Here is a 15,917-nt window from a genome sequence, read left to right on the forward strand (position 1 = left end):
AAATGGCATTAGATAAAAGCTGTTTGAAAATATACCTTCCTAAAGTCCTCAGACACTTAGGGACTTTTAAACATGAGCGACTCAGGTTGTGGTCCCAGCAGGAACAAAAAGTCAGTAGTCAGTCTGATCATGGAAGGTGAACTTTTATTTCACAGCTCCTAGGAGCTTCTACTCTCCCCTAGCTAAAGGATGCAAAGACCAATCATGCAAAATTTGTCACAGGATGAAAAATGAACGGACAGTATGTGTAGTATGATTGTATCCAAATGTGAATTGGAAATGTGAATACATTTGCTTTAAAATGCCAATTACCGGGGCGCCTGGGTGGCTCGGTCAGTTAAACGTCCCACTTCAGCTCAAGTCATAATCTGCGGTTTGTGGGTTCGAGCGCCCGTCAGGGTCTGTGCTGACAGCTCAGAGCCTGGAGCCTGCTTCAGATCCTGTGTCTCCCTCTCTCTCCATGCCCCTCCCCCGCTCACGCTCTGTCTCTCTCAAAAATGAATCAACGTTAGAAAAAATTAAAATGCCACTGATTGGTGCCGTCATCTCAGCAGCAGGTTATTATATTCTAAAAGTACACAAGACTTTAGCGAATGTTTTACAAAGAAATGTACTTTCTCTCCTTTTTTAAAAAAAAGTTTCCATTTCCAGTAAGAGTCTTCTGGACAAATGTGTGTGAGGCCACTCTGAGTTTTAGGGTGGCTGGGTTGCTCAACTGCAGGGGGCAGTATTCCATGTGTCTTCTGCCTAAGTGGTTCCCTGGCAGCTGGTGGGGGGGCTGGAGGGGGGGGATTTCCAGTTGGCTTAGCAAGGTGACAATATTTGACGGGTTTGTTGCAGAGATGTTTTCCAACAAAGTGCAGAACAGTCTTATTTCCTGTAGCTTGTTCCCTCCACCCCTTAGATACAAGTAGGGGACCCAGGTTCTCATCTGGGTCTGGATTGAAAGAAAAAGATCTTACTAGGGGCCAGGTAGTGTGCTAAGTGCAGATATGATTTAATCAGCACAAGAATCTTACTGGAGTTTCATGGATGGGGAACAGGCCAAGAGAGGTTGGGGGACTTGCCCAAACTCACACAGTCTACGTGCTTCAGAGCTGGACTTGAACTCTTCTCTGTGACACTCCCCAATGGCCTTCAACTATCCCTCTGACTCCCACTGTACCTCCCAGGCCTGGAAAGCATCCATGGTTCCGGCAGACCCTGAGTGGGTGGGTGACAGCAGCAGCAGCAGCAAAGACAACATCTTCGACTTCGACTTCAGTCTTCAGAGCCAAAAGGTGGAGTTCAGCCGGGGTGGGGTGGGGGTCGGTCCTGGGCTGCCATTTTTCTGCGGCTCTGTCAAATAAAAGGGTGCCAGGTGTGGAGGCACCCTAGTGTGAGCTTTGCACAGCTGGACCAAGGCCGGGAAGAGGAGTGTGGAGAGAGATGCTTACATCTCCTCCCCTTCCTGGAAAATAGCTTTGCATTTGAAGGGAGAAAGAACGAGTTGAGTAAATTTGTAACTGGGATTTGGTGGCTTGGGGATTTCATTTCACCCGGTGAAGGCACATGCCTATGCCTGTCTGTGTGTAGGGGTGTGTGAACTGGGGGGAGGAAACTCCAGGCTACATATGATGGGTTTTTTGGATTGGGCTTTTATTTTTTAAAAAAGTCATACCAGCTGCCATTTATTGGGGATCCACTCACTATGTGCGAGGCATTGTCCTGGACCCTTTACCAGGTATTATTTTTATGTGAAGAAAAAAAATATCTCACTAGTTTGTTTTCCTGCAGGTGCACTCGGAGACATCGAGTATTTTTTCCATTTGTGTTAAAATACAGTGCTCTGCTCTGAGGTAAGATTTGGGGAGAGGCGGGGAAGGGTGCAGGGACGGGCAGAGGGCGTCCCTGTCTCGCTTTTCTCCACCTTTTATTTTGACCGGTCCGATGGTGACAGGCTCGCACTAGGACCCAGGCGCCAGAGCGCCTCCGTCTGTCCTGTAGGTTCATTCAATCTCCCATACACACAGACCCACTGCGAGACAGACACACACTCACACACACTCACACACACAACTGCACACAGCGAGGCTCGGGAAGTCAGGTCGCCTCCTCGCCTCGGCGCCTCCTCCGCTCCGGCCAGCCGGGTCTTCTCCAGGGACCGGAGCTCGGCGGGGCCGCGCAGCCCCAAAAGAGGACGAGCTCGGCGGACCCCGGTTCCTCCATGGGCAAACGCGGGCGGCCGCGCAAGGAAGCGCGCTGTGAGGGCGCGGGGCTGGCCCCCGCCGCGCCCCCGGCGGTGGCCGCGCCCCAGCCCCCGGCCCAGCCCGAGGAGCCCGCGGGGGCCAAGCTCAGGTGCCCCTTCTCGGACATTTTCAACACCAGCGAGAACTCGATGGAGAAGCACATCAACACTTTTCTGCAGAACGTGCAGATTCTGCTCGAGGCCGCCAGCTACCTGGAGCAGATCGAGAAAGAAAACAAAAGTAAGTTTAGGGGCCCCTGCTCCTCCTCGGCGCCCGGCTCTTTCTTCCTCAACCACTTGGGCGACCCCTGTCGCCTGCTCGGCCCGCGCCCCCCTTCCCCCAACACACATCCAGCCCTCGGCAGTAAAGCCGATGACACCGGAGAAAGGACACGCACGCACAAAGCTGCTAAAGATGTAACAAAGACGAGCGGGGGCGGGGGGTGGATGGCGAGGGGGGCCTGTCGGTGCGTCCGTCTGTCCGTCTCCGGGAGGCTGGGAGGACCGCCGGATGGACAAGCGGGGGAGTGTTGTTTGCTGACAACTGAGCCGAGAGCTCATCTCTTCGAGGTCGCCTTTCTTCCTTTTTCTCCCCCCCCCCCCCCACCCCGGAGCCTTCTCGGGCAGACAAGTGTTGTTTTTCTGTCGCTCGTTCCTGGGTGGGGTGGGGATTAGAAGCCGAAAGTTGGAAATCCTAGGCAGAGCTCAGCGGCTGGAGAAAAAAACACACGCAGACACACACGACAACAATAACAACAACAACCAAACAGCCCTCCACGGCATGGGCTTGGTCTGGCTGGCTCGGCTCTGCTTCTCCCTTCTGTCTACTGTGCTTCTTCCTCCCCTCTCGTAGCAGGGCTCAGGCCATCGCGTCCACGGATACAGTCCCCCAGCACCTCTGTTGCCCTGGGGTGCCACCCCCCCCTCCCTCCACCAAACAGGCCGGCTGGGCCGGGCAGCGCCAGCAGCTTGCCCCGGACCCGCCGTCCTGCGCCCGGGAAACTTGGCGAGGGGGACACAGCTAAAAGGAAACTTTGGGATCTCGCAGGAAACAATAGTTGGGGAAGAAGGTGTGGGCTGTTGTGTGAGGTTTCTTTATTTTCCGGGAGACGACTTACGAGTGAGCGCGCCTGGCTGGGAAGGCAAACGCCTGCCTTGTCGATTTCTACTGTCGTCCTCCTCTCCCCCCCCCCCCCCCCCCGGCCGATTCAGGTGGAGAGCAGTGCTGGGGAGAGGGGTGCTGGGAGCCCCACCCCGGCCTGGCCTCCTTTTTGTATTTGTTTGTTTCATTTTTGCCTCTGCCTGCTGGGTCCCCCAGTCCTCCCAGGCAGTCGACTCAGCGTCCTAACGGGGGCACGCGTGTGCGGTGTCTCCAGCACAGTCCTCACAAATAATAGCTGCGAGAAGGGGGAAAGGGCCAAGGCAGAAAAACCGATAGACTAGGGAAAACCAGGCTGTTTAATCTGTCCGAACAAGTAGGAAGATCAATGAGACGAGAGAGTGAGGGGGAAAAAAAAATGGTCCGATTGCAACGTGTCAGACCTTGCAACCTCCTCCCCCCAAAACACAACAACAACAGTCCTCAAACACAAAAACACCTTAGCTGACCAACACCCCAGGCCTCCGTGGTGAAAGTAACCGTGTGTTGCCAGCGCAATTGTGCAGTGGCTGAAGGCAAAAACAAGGATTTGTGTTGGGAGGACGGTTGTGTGCGTTCTTTTCTTTCTCTTCTCTCCTGTTTTCTCGGAGTGCCTGGGTTGCGAGAAAGGCGCATCGCTGGCTGTGTAGCCGAAGCAGTTTGCGATTATTCATCCGGGCGGGGGGGGGGGGGCGAGGTGCATTTGTCAGGAGGGTAGTTTCTGAAAAGCTAGAGCTGGTAGGGAGCTGGGTGAAGACGTGGTTTTGTTTGGTGTGTTTGCTTTTGTTGGAGGGGGGAGGGGCGCGATTTCTTTAGCTACCCCCCACCCCTGTCCGGGGTTCTCTGGAGTCTGTCCCGTGGTACCGACTCTGGTGGGGGTGCACTAAAAGAGGGCACCTTGGCAGTGTGTGGCAAACCTGGGACCCCCCACCCCCAGCACGGTGTACGAAGGCGGCGTTTGGAGCTTCCACCGCGTCCCGCCCCCCCCCCCACCCGCAGACAATCGGAGACCTCCGCCCCCCCTTGCCGCCTCCCCCACCCTCCCCCGCCGCCCTGGCCGCCGCCACCTCCTAGTTTACCCCGTGCCGGGGCTCCGGCGTGGCCACCAGTCACGTAAGCAGAGGGCCGGGCGCGCCGGGCCGGGCTACCCCTCACGGGGCGGGCCAGCGGCAGCCGACTGGGGCTCCTGTGGCGGAGGAAGCCAGGGGGCTTCCTCCCGGTCCCTCTCCCGAGCGTCCGCGCTGCAAGCCCAGCAGCCCCCGAAGAGGGGTTCAGGAACCTCAGCGCCCCAGTCAAAGTCAACTTCGTGTGCGTAATCAGCCCCTCGGCCCCACTGCCCCCCCTCCGGCCGGCTCCCCGCGGGAGTATTTTTAGCTCTGTTGCCTCTATTTGCTGCCGCTGTTTGGCTCTGCATGACGTGATGCCAACGGCCCCCAGATTTCCCCGAGAGCGTGGGGGCGCTGCGCCTTGCCCAGCTTGGCTGCGGGGACCCTGCTCCAGGCCCTCGTCCCCTCCCCAACGGCTCACGCAGGCGAGGGTGACCTCCAGCAAACTAAGGGCTACCATCGCCAGGCCCTTTATTATGCCCCCTGCAAACAGGAGCGGCCCACGGGGGTTGCTTTATCCTCCCCACTTTCGACTCCCCCTCCAACCTCCCTCCGGGGCTGGGTTTCCCAGTACGGAAAACGGCGGGCCCTACATCTGCCTCAATTTATTGGGGGCGCTTCTTCGCGCTGGCGGCGCTCGCCGTTGTTTTCTGTTCGCTGCACACAATGCCCGCGCGTCACGGCGGTCCGCGTGTGCACAGCAATAACGCGAGTTGGGGGGCGGGTCGTGCGTGCGCCGGGCTCGGGCACTGCGGGTCGCTCCGCGCGCGCGGGGCTTGTTTTGCTTCAGAGCCCCGCTTTCCGAAACGCTTACATCATTCAGTCGTTGGGGGAGGGAGGAGGATCTGGGCGTTCCGATAGGACTCCAGCATTTCTCAGGTCCCTGGTTTTTGGAAGGAAGCAGGGATCCTAGCTGTTTATGATGTTCATTATGATAGGATGGGGGCTCAAGTTTTGTTTGTTGGGCAAGTTTTGGTTTTTTTTTTTTTTTTCTCTTTTTAGGTCACTACTGCAAAGGGCACTGCTGGCCGGCTCAGGTGCACAACCTCCCCGCCTTCATTTCAGCCAGTTCCCCTGTAATCACTTGATCTCAGTTTCTCCGCCTCCTCCTCCTCCCCCTCCCAGCTAGAGACACATGGTTTCCACATGGAGACAAACTTCTTTCCTCTGACTGGACTTGACCTAGCTGCGTTGTTCAGCCTATCGGCAGCTTCAGCTTTCTCTGACATCACGCGTTGCTGAGGCCTGAAACTGGTGGGTGGAGCCAGGAGGCAAGCCAGGAAATCTCTGGGAGCTGTAGTGTGGCCAGCTGCTACAATCCCTTCTTAAAGGGACGCTCTTCTCCCCTGAGACGGGTGTCAGCTTTGATTCTTCATTTCGGGTTCGGTGAGACCTTCCCGAAATGCTCCAGTAGACCCTGGTCACGAGTTCACACGTTTCGTTTTTACTGTTGTTTGCAAAGTACTTACTTGGCAGCCGCTTGCCTTATTTTCCATTGTTGCCAGAACTGCTTTTCATTGCCTCTTTGAGGTTTCCGTAGTAGGAGGAGTGCTCACCAAGTTGTGGCCACAATGTTGAATTATTCCCAGTAGGTATGGTGAGCCTCCTCAGGAGGAAGGGGTTCAAATTAAGTCACCCAGTATTGACTGTTCTGTGCAAGGCAAGGATTCCCAAGGATATGTGGGTACATTCTCCTGAAGTTCCAACTGATGCGAATCCTTAAGGATCTCAAATTAAAGGTCTCCAGAAATATTAATCATGGAGACTGTGACCCGTTATCACAAAATCAGAAGTTATATATAAATCATCTCTGGCATCACCTCTATCCATGTGGGGTACAGTGAAGGGGTGGCAATTTAGGACCGACTGATAATTAGAAAAATATTTACTTCCTGTTTTGGAAAAGGTTAAACTGAAAGGGAGGAAGAATGAGATTCACAAAGCAGTGTTATGTGCAGAAAAGCTGTTCCGTGGTCAAGTAAAAGCTACTGTAGTGTAACGTCTAGAGGGTTAGAAATGGGCTTCCCAGTGTCTGGGGAGGGTCACTTGGGGGGCAGTGCTTAAGATAGAGAAGAATGATTACATGGAAGTAGAAGCCATAGATCGCCCTCTGGAGTGGATTATCTGGGTTTAGAGTGAGGTGCTTTCCTGGACCAGGCATGGGCAGGCCAAGGGGGAGCCTCTTCTTCCTGATGGAGAAGAGCTGCTGCTGTGTGCTTTCATGGGGCCCCACCCTGCCTTCCCCATGTAATCGCCTCTGCTCCCGTCCAGCAGGTCCACCAGCAAGCAGGCTTCGCAGTCATGCCTCTGTGCTTGACTCAGACTCTTCCTTCTGTCTAGAATGGCCTCATTCTCTTACTCCACTGGGGTTATCTGTTTCTTACTCACCCTTCAAGACCTAGGTAAGTTCCTGCCTCCTCTAGGAAGCCCACTCTGGCTATTTAATTCAGGGTAGTTGAGAGAATGAACACTTTACAGTTACCCAGAGTAGGGCCCAAATTCCTCCGTCGCTGCTTACTGGCTCTGTGACTGTATGTGCAAGTTACCTAACCTCTGAGGTTCCATTTCTTTTTTGTAAAATGAGGATAACAATAACACCAGCCTCACATCATTGCTGAACAACTCAATGAGGTACTCCATTTAAACATTTAAAGTACCTGGAATATAGTAGGTGCTCAATAAATAGTCTCTGAGCCTTGATAATCAGTACTATGCAATTTTCCACTTGCTTCCTGTGTATTAGCTTTATCCTCACAGGGAGATGATTAGCACCCTAAGGGAAAAGATCACCAATAATATTTCAGTATATGTCACCATTGCATATAGCATACCACTGGGCATATAGAAGACATTTAATGTACATTCTTTGATTGGTTGGATTTGTCATTTACTGGCTATGGCACAGTGATCAGGTTTGAAGGCCAGGGGACACAGAATAGACTTTCTGGAGACTTGGAGAAGAATTGGAAATACTGATCTCTTCCAAGGAGAGGGGAAGTTTCATGTAATCAACATAGAGTGCCCTTGGGCTACAAAGACCAGGGGCTGCAAAGAAATGGTAGTTCAGGCCTGGAGAGCTGAAAGTGCCCACTGTCATCAACTGTGACCCTGAAAATGAATGTTACTAGCTTAGAGAGCAGGAGACTAGGGCAAGTTATGCTAAAATTAAGGGGTTTGAGGCAACTAATGTTCAAGCAGGTCACATTTCTGCATAGCGGGCATCTTACAATTCATTCATTCACTCCACAAATATGTATTGAACATGTACGATGTGCACTTGCTTTTTTCCTGAAAATTCTGTGGGTTCATTTATGGTGGGAGTGGAATGGGACATTTGGTTTTTGGGGAGTTGTGTAAAGAACACTTTTTTAATGTTTATTTATTGTTGGGGGGGCAGAGAGAGAGAGAGAGAGAGAGAGAATCCTGAGCAGGCTTCGTGCTGTCAGCGCAGAGCCCAACATGGGCTCTCGAACTCACAAACTGTGAGATCCTGACCTGAGCTGAAATGAAGAGTCGGACACTTAACCAACTGAGCCACCCAGGCGCCCTGTGTAAAGAACATTCGTAACTCGAGTTTTTGTTTTTGCTGTATCCTAAATTATGTTTCTCAGATTCAGCTTTTTTCTTCCAGTTTTAAATATGATCTCTGCCCACTGGTAAATGCCAGAAGTCGACTTTGAGGATAGTTGTGGCTTTCAGAGTCCCAGAGCTCCCAGGGACTAGGCACCCTACAGAGGATGCCCAGGGAAAGGGAACAGAACCTTCGAATTTCGGAGAAGTTGAATTGAACCATTCCTGGTTTGTGGGGGGAAAGGAAGTTCCTTCCGTCAGCTCCAAGGCAAGACAGCATGTTCACTGACCTTCCCTTGCTGATGAAAATGCTGTACCATTGACATACCCAGAAATGGGAATTTTCATCTGAGGATGGCTGGGCAAAAGTTTGGAGGCAAAACTGAGGGAAATGAAGAAGATTCTAGCATGTTGCAGCAGCAACTAATTGCATTACATACTGTGAATACTGGTTACCATTTTTTGAGCACTGACTCTATACCAAGTATGGGGCTAAACATGCATTATCTCCTCCAGTCTTCACAACAACGCCATGATGTGTGCAATTTTATTGCCCCATTTTATAGAGGGGGTAACCAAGGTGCAGGGATGTTGAGTAACTTGCCCAAAGGTCATATGGTTTAGTAAGTGGCAAAGCTAATTTTTGGAACCTAGGCCTCTGATTCCTGAATGAGCCTGCAGTCTTAACCATATATGCATGTACACGTTTTCCAGTCAAGGAATGAAGTCCAGAGAGGTAAAATGACTTGCCCAAGGTCACCCAGCAACCTAAAGCAGAGCTGGTATTTGAAACACTCTGTTGATTGTTCAAGGTCTTCCTGTACACACCCTGCTTAGAAAAGGCTTAGAAGTAAGGCCGAGGACAGAATAGCCAACCAGAGAGGGTTTTTTGTTTTGTTTTGTTTTTGTTTTTCAGACTTGTTCAACTCTCCTGGCCCTAACTCAAGTTTAGGCTCCTAGGAAACACCACCCCCTCCTGCTGCCTTTCCCAAGTCCGTCCTCTGGGCATATCAGAGGACTTGGGCTGTTGCTATGGTACTGGGGCCAACAGCAGGTTCATCAAAAGCTGGGTCTTTTGCCTTTAAAAAAAGCCTGGCCCTGCAGAAACGAATTGGCCACAAAGATTTGCATCAGTCATTGTGGCTTGTTCTGTTTTAGATCCCCCCTGCCTCCCTACCCCACCCCCTCCTCCCTACCACCACCACTTTCTATAAATACAGTTGGATAAATATTGATTTAAACCGGGTTTCTGGAGGAGAAGCACATGGCTGCCCTGGCCTGGTCTTCACTTAGATACCACCAGCATGCCAGGCCTGACACACCTAACCCCCGACAGCTCTGGCTTCCAAATGACCCGTTTTGGGGAGGTAAGTTGTGGTTTTGTGGCTTTGATTAAAAGAGAGAGAGAGAGAGAGAGAGAGAGAGAGAGAGAGAGAGACAGGAGAGAGAGAGAGAGAGAGAGAGAGAGAGAGAGAGAGAGAGAGAGGAGTGAAAAAGCAACAACCCAACAAGAAATGGGAATCTTCTTGCAGAATGAAGAAAGCAATTCTCAGCAGGCAGAAATGGGGAGCGGGAGGCCGTATTGCAGACTGGCCTTCTGAACCATTCTCTTGCCTTTCCCATTCTTCCTTCCACTCCATTTTGGGTTTTGTTTTTAAAGGAGACAGGTGGTGAGACAGAGTGTCAGGGCCAGAAGGAGCCCCAGAGGTCACAGAGCATCCATCATCCTATTACAGATGGGGAAGCTGAAGCCCAGAGAGGGACAGTGGCTTGCCCAAGATGACACAGCAGAAGCAGAACCAGATTCTTCTGGGCCTCTTGCCTGGTGTGAGAATGGGTTATAAGCAGAGGCCCAAACTGGGCTTTTGTTTTACAGGTCAGGTGCTTATAAAGTCAGCAATTCTCAAACCTGGTTTACTGATCCTAGGGTGTGGCCGGTTGGTTATTGCAAAGGCCATTGCAACATTCACAATAGTCTTTCAAAATGAAGCTAATTTGAATTTGCCATTTAGAAAAAAAAAAAAAATTCTTTTACACTGGGGCTGGGGGAAGTAGGAGGAGTCCAAAGGCAGTGACAGTGACAGGATGGCTACCCAAGCCTTATCTGAGGAGGAGAAATACAAGTCTTCCCAGAGGGGCCTCCTCTGGGGGTGGTGGGTGGAGCTCTGGACTCACACTGAAGAGTGGCTTCAATTCCACAGGGACAGACACCTGCTCTCTGGCTCTTCTGCTACTAAAGGGAAGTAATTGTCTCTGATATCATTGTCCCTGAGTGGCCTGGCTGGAGGTGTTAAAGCTGTCAACAGCTGACTTGATCTCTCTGGCCAAAAATAATGGGAATTTGCCACCATCCCCTCCAGAACTTGAGCCTCCTTCTCTGCTTCCTCATCTTTGCAGAGTTGCGCTAGGCCCCTTGCTTGTGAAACATTTTGAAAGTTCAGGTGACCCTTGTTTTGAGCAATAAATCTCCAGGAAATATATGTAAATAAGATCTCTTTTTTTAAAACAAATTTAAATTAGAGAAACTCTCTTTAAAAGGCCGTTGTGGCAAATACTTTTATTTGGAATTATGTTTCTTGCCAGGGGTTCTCCCTAAATTTGTTCCCTGAATGTCTTCCTTCCTTCCTTCCTTCCCTCAGACTGATGTTTAAGAAGCACATACTGTTTTATGTCAGGCACTGTGCTAGGTCCTGGAGATAACAGTCCCTGCCCTCATGGAGTGTATACTCTCTTCCAGTGCCAGTTTTTAGAAATTCGTTTGCCTTAAACCCCAACAATGTAGAATTACACCTGACTTGGATTTTGTGTCTTCAGTTCTAGACATCATTACAGACAGAACAAAATTTGTCCTCCTCTCCCTGCACCCCCTACCCCCACCTCCATGTTTAAAGTCTTTTGTGTTTGTCCTTGTAATTTTTCCAGATCTGACGTTATTGTTGTTGTTGTTGTTGTTGTTGTTGTTGTTTTACTACCTGAGCTTAGGAACTAAGTACCCCGTGAGCAGCCTTGTAAATAAACACATTCCACTCTCAGTTCTTTCCAGAACGGGGCATTCTGTACTTGGAGGACTGTCCATACCAGTGTTCCTACCAAGCGCACCCTCCTATATAACATGCCCTTGGCCACATATCTCTAGTACCCAACTCCAGCATCTGCTGAGGAAATTTAAACACAGCAAAATTAGAAAGATAAACATAGTGTCCTGAGGGAGATTAGGAAATTCAAACTAAAGCCAATAAAAAGGGATTTGGATTACCTCCTATTTGAGTTATTTTACTCTTGTGTGTTTAGGGCCATTAGCAAGAATACTTGGATAAAGATGATTTGGGACAGTTTTAATACTGTTGTATTAAAATGGAGGGCATGCCCAGGGCTGCTTTGTTCGTGGCCATGGGTGGCGAAGTGTGAGCTGGGATGGCCTTTGTTTTTCTTTCTACGGTGGCCCAGACTGCCTTATGGCATCCCTGTGTTATCTCCCTCTTACCTCCACCACACCTGACCTCCCATACCATATTTCTTGACTCTTTTAAGGCCCTGAGTGCCTTGCATATGACCCTCTTTCATTCTTTTCACCAGCTGTAAAATGTAGCTCAATTCAACAGATAATTTCTAAGACCTGCCAGGAGCCAAGCACTGTGCTTGGTCCTTTCAAAGTGCAGGAGGTGTGGAACTGGAGAGTTCCAGCTCAGATTCCAGTGCAAATGATAGACAAATAAAGACCAATAAAGAATTCTTGTCTGTCTCCTAGGAGTCTGATAACCTGTCCCCAAGGGGACTGCTGACAGGTGCAATGTTTTCTCTATTTTCCAGAGGAATAGTGATCATGACTCCCTTTACTGAGCAGTTACTATGTACAAGCACAATGCTAAGTGCTTTGTGTTAAATCCTCACAACCATTGAATAGGAGGGTGCTAGGATTATCCTCATTATAAGTGAGGAAAGCCTTAGCCTTAGCAGGGCTAGCTAACTTTCCTAAAGTCACATGTTAACATAGAGCGGAGCTGAGACTCAAACCTAGGTTTTTCTTTCTTCCTAGGAGAACTTAGGCCTCAGGGGGCAAGAGGCAAGAGATGGAATCTGGACTGTTTGAATTCCGAGCTGAGGGTCCCCTTGGGGATGCCTCCCTGGAGTGACTTCCTTTACTTCCCACTCATCCTGGGACAGAGAGAGGGCAGCCAAAACTTTCCTGGGCTCTTTGGGTATTGACAGTAAAGTCTGACTAGGGCCCTTTTCCTGAAGGGCAATGGTCTAGGGTGTTGCTACTTGCATGTGCAGCACCACCTTGCCCAGCACCCCCTGGGGAACTCACCCAACCAGTAGAGCTCCTGTGGTTCTGCACACTAGGGTGGCAAGGGTGTGAATCCATACACTATGAGGCTATGCTAGGTTTCCTGAAGGCGTTTGAGCTTGTAGGGGAACTGGTCTGGCCATGCTTGGAGCCAAGGGCTTCTGCCACAGAAGCCAGAGGGGCGAGAGGCACGTGTGAGCTGCGGAGATGAGCTATAGACCCTGACTGCCACCGTGACAGTGTGGGCAGGCTGGTTCTGGTCAGTCGGCATAGGTCCAACCTCTTCTCCTCAGTGAAGATTGAGGAAGCAAGAGTGATCTTAACTATAACTGGGTTCATGTCACTTGTTTAAGCCTTTCAATAGTTTATTTTGCCCTGACTATGTAGAGTGAGTGTGGTCCAAGGATGGACAGCCTTGGCATCTGTTGCGACTTTGTCAGAAATGGGACTCCCAGGCTCCACCCCAGACCTGCTGGATCTGAATCTGTATTTTGCCACAATTTCCAGGTGATTGTTTTGCTCATTTAAGTTTGAGAAGCCAGCCTAGACAGCTCTTGTGATTGCCCTGATGCTTCTACCCACCTAAAGCAACCCCCGATTTATCACTTATCCTTTATCCTATTTATCACAATTTGCAATGATTTTACTTGTTTATCATCAGTCTCTCCGGCTAGAATACAAGCACCTGGAGCACAGGGACCATTAAGTAGTTTCGTTAATTATTCTATCTTCAGCATCTAGCTTAGTGCCCAACACATAATAGATGCTTAAGGAATATCTGTTGAATGAATGATGAGTTCTCTGTCTTTAATATTCTGACCTAGTGCTTCTCAACAAGGGAGCTACTGGTGAGGTAGTTCTTCTTGTGAAGATTAGTGTAGAATAATGCAGGTTGTAACATCCGTGGTTCCCACTCAGTAAATGCCAACAGGACCCTCTAGTCATTGTGACACTCAAGAAAGCCACTCCTACTTATTTCCAAAGCCTCCTGGGGGTTGGTATTACCCCTGGCTGAGACCATTGCCCTAACCAATTTTGTCTGTTTTGTCTGATTGAACATCCCTTGATGAATGCTGTGGGGTCCCAGAATTAGAAAATCTAAGTTTGAATCCAGTCACTACCTAGGTGACATTGAGCAAATCCCTTAAGCTTTCTGGGCCTCATCTGTGAAACAGGGACTCTCAGAGGTGTGCTGAGAATTACATGAACTGACTGTATGAGCAGCACAGTCATGTACACAGTTGGTTCTCATTTCATGCAAGCTGGTATGCAAATGGAGGCATAGTGTTCTAGGGTCTCTGGGGAATCCCAGAATCCCAGAATCAGAATGCTGGGGCTGGGAGAGAGGGTGAGATCACTGATGTCCTTGGGCAGGCAAGGGCCTGGTGTTTTTATTCTAAATGGTGCACCTGAGGCTGAGAACTCAGCCCCAAGAAAGCAGGCTAGGTGTGTGATTTAATTAATAGTGTCCAGGGCCTAGCTGAGCCTAAGAGTGACCTCTACAAGTTTCTGCTGCCTGGAAGGGAGTGGTGATGCCAATGGGTGGGGGCAGGGCAGCTCTAGCCAGACTCCTGGCAGAGGAGGGAGGGTTACCCAGGACTGTGGCAAGAATGTGGGGCATCCTCTTAGCAGCAAGGAAGGCCTCCGGCGATCTTTTTCTTTTAAGGCTTTAAAATCAAGTTGCATCTATGTTTGAAAGAACTGCTCATTGCATCCAAGACCTGATGCATGCAACAAAAAAATAGTATATTCTTGCTTTTGAATACAGATACAAACATTCTAAAGAAAATATTAACTCATGGAATGAGTGCTGTTTCAAAAGAATAACATACTGTGGCTGACCAGGCTATATGCCAGGGATGGCTGAAACTCACAACATCTACCAGTATAGATGATTACAACCACAAATGAAATGTCATTTGAAAAAAGTATTTGGGAGGCATTCCTGATGAAGAAAACTACTTCCATACAATAAAGATTATTTACCTGTGGTGGTCTTTTAATTATAGCGGTGTAATGAGGTTAGGCCCAGGGCTCTGTGGTCATCACCAGCAAAGGAGTTGATTCTGAGGCCACCCCTCTCCTTAGAGAACAATGAACCTTAAACAGAAAACAAAAGCAGGCTGTGGATCCCTTTGGAATGTAACTTGATATTTAAAGGTTTGGGGCTTCACAAATTTAAAAGATCACAATACTTACATATTTATTTATTGTTAAGAACACGAATCAACCAAAAAAAAAAAAAAAAGAATATAAAGATGAGTTGAGAGCACAGGATGAGAGCCTGTAGGTCTGAATCCTAATCCTTGCTCCATTGGATTTGATAGATAGCTCTGTGGCCTTGGGTAAGTTACCCTACCTCTCTGACCCCTCAGTTTTCTCATCTGAAAAATGGAAAATGGAGACTGGATTGAGGAATAAGCTTACTGATATAAACTTCTATGAAATAAACCATGAAATGATATTTGGGGGGGACATTAATGTGGCATGTCCCTGGCAAGATCCTATTCCAAAATCCAGAATACTTGATCAGTTACACCCCAAGTGGGATGCTCCAGGGTCAGCAAGTGGCTTAGATGTGCATATTAACTGAGTCCTGCAATGCAGATTTCTTCTTGGATCCAAGTTAATGCAAAAAAGAAGAAAAAGCACATTCAAGAAATTAACGCATCCATTATAATCACCGAAATAGGCTGCTGTAATAAGGGCCATTTAATAAAATTGTAAAAAGCCCTTTTCTAAGGGGGAAGAGATAGGCCAGGATGGAAGTCAAGTGCAGCTGTTTGAGCCTCTGCCAGTGGCCTGATCTCACCAGAAAACTGAAGTTAAAAAACAACAAACTTCCAGATTCAGCGATCTCAGATGAGCACTGCCTCCCCCTACCGTTTCCTCCCACCCCCATGTCCTTTCTTTCCCTGTCTCCCCAGTTCAGGCACCTGGGTGGCTTGGTGCTTTTCCGTGTGGTTGGGATGTCAGCCGGCAGCCCTGGCGACTGGAGCCCTGGGAGGCGGCAGCTACCTCTCGGGTTTAGCATTACGTCATCCCTTCTAGACCCAAATTTATCTCGGCTGCACACAGACCCGCAGTTCTGAGCTGCCGCTGACTTGAGGAGAGCTTACGCATGAAGTTAGGCAAGGCTGACTCACTGGGCAGAAGGAAAGGTTTTCTGCTGCTCTTCACGTTTTTGGGCCCTGAGGGGAGAGGTAGGAAGGAGGCTGCGGTTGCCATTTCGGGGTGGAGGATGGAAAGATGTATAGCTATTACGGTTTTCATTTAAGAGCTCAGGACTCACCCTTCCTCCATCTTCAACCTTCATTATTTGAAAACCCCCCATCCTTAAAGATAATTGCAGAAAACAGTGCCCTTCACAGTAAGCATGTTGCACTTTCAGGGAAGTACTCTTACTAAGTGCCAGGCGTCACCAACACAGTGACTTTGGACTTGTAGCTTAACCTCATGGTCCCTTCCCTTCTTTCTATCTCTCCTGTCTGCAGCAAAGATATAATACAGACCAGCCTTCCCCATTGTTCATGAATCTGCAATAAGTCATTTGGAAATTTGCATTGAGTAAACTGTGACGGAAAGGAC

At 49.5% G+C, this 15,917-nt stretch overlaps 1 protein-coding gene across 3 annotated transcripts in view; it reads left to right on the forward strand.

Annotated features, from left to right (window-relative positions):
- The first annotated feature begins 2,011 nt into the window (after positions 1-2,011).
- The window catches only part of MXI1 (MAX interactor 1, dimerization protein), an 81,837-nt gene continuing 67,931 nt past the window's right edge, over positions 2,012-15,917 (forward strand). The window contains exon 1 of one of the 3 annotated variants that reach the window (XM_003994402.6): positions 2,012-2,468. In XM_003994402.6, coding sequence (XP_003994451.1) covers positions 2,207-2,468 — 262 coding nt within the window. In that variant the 5' untranslated portion in view covers positions 2,012-2,206. Of the gene's footprint in view, positions 2,469-4,533; positions 4,674-9,290; positions 9,409-15,917 lie in introns of those variants that run through there. The other 2 variants (XM_045040662.1, XM_019813803.3) reach the window with 2 other exon arrangements.

This window comes from Felis catus, chromosome D2 (genome assembly GCF_018350175.1).
Source record: "Felis catus isolate Fca126 chromosome D2, F.catus_Fca126_mat1.0, whole genome shotgun sequence".
NCBI classification, from domain to species: Eukaryota; Metazoa; Chordata; class Mammalia; order Carnivora; family Felidae; genus Felis; species Felis catus.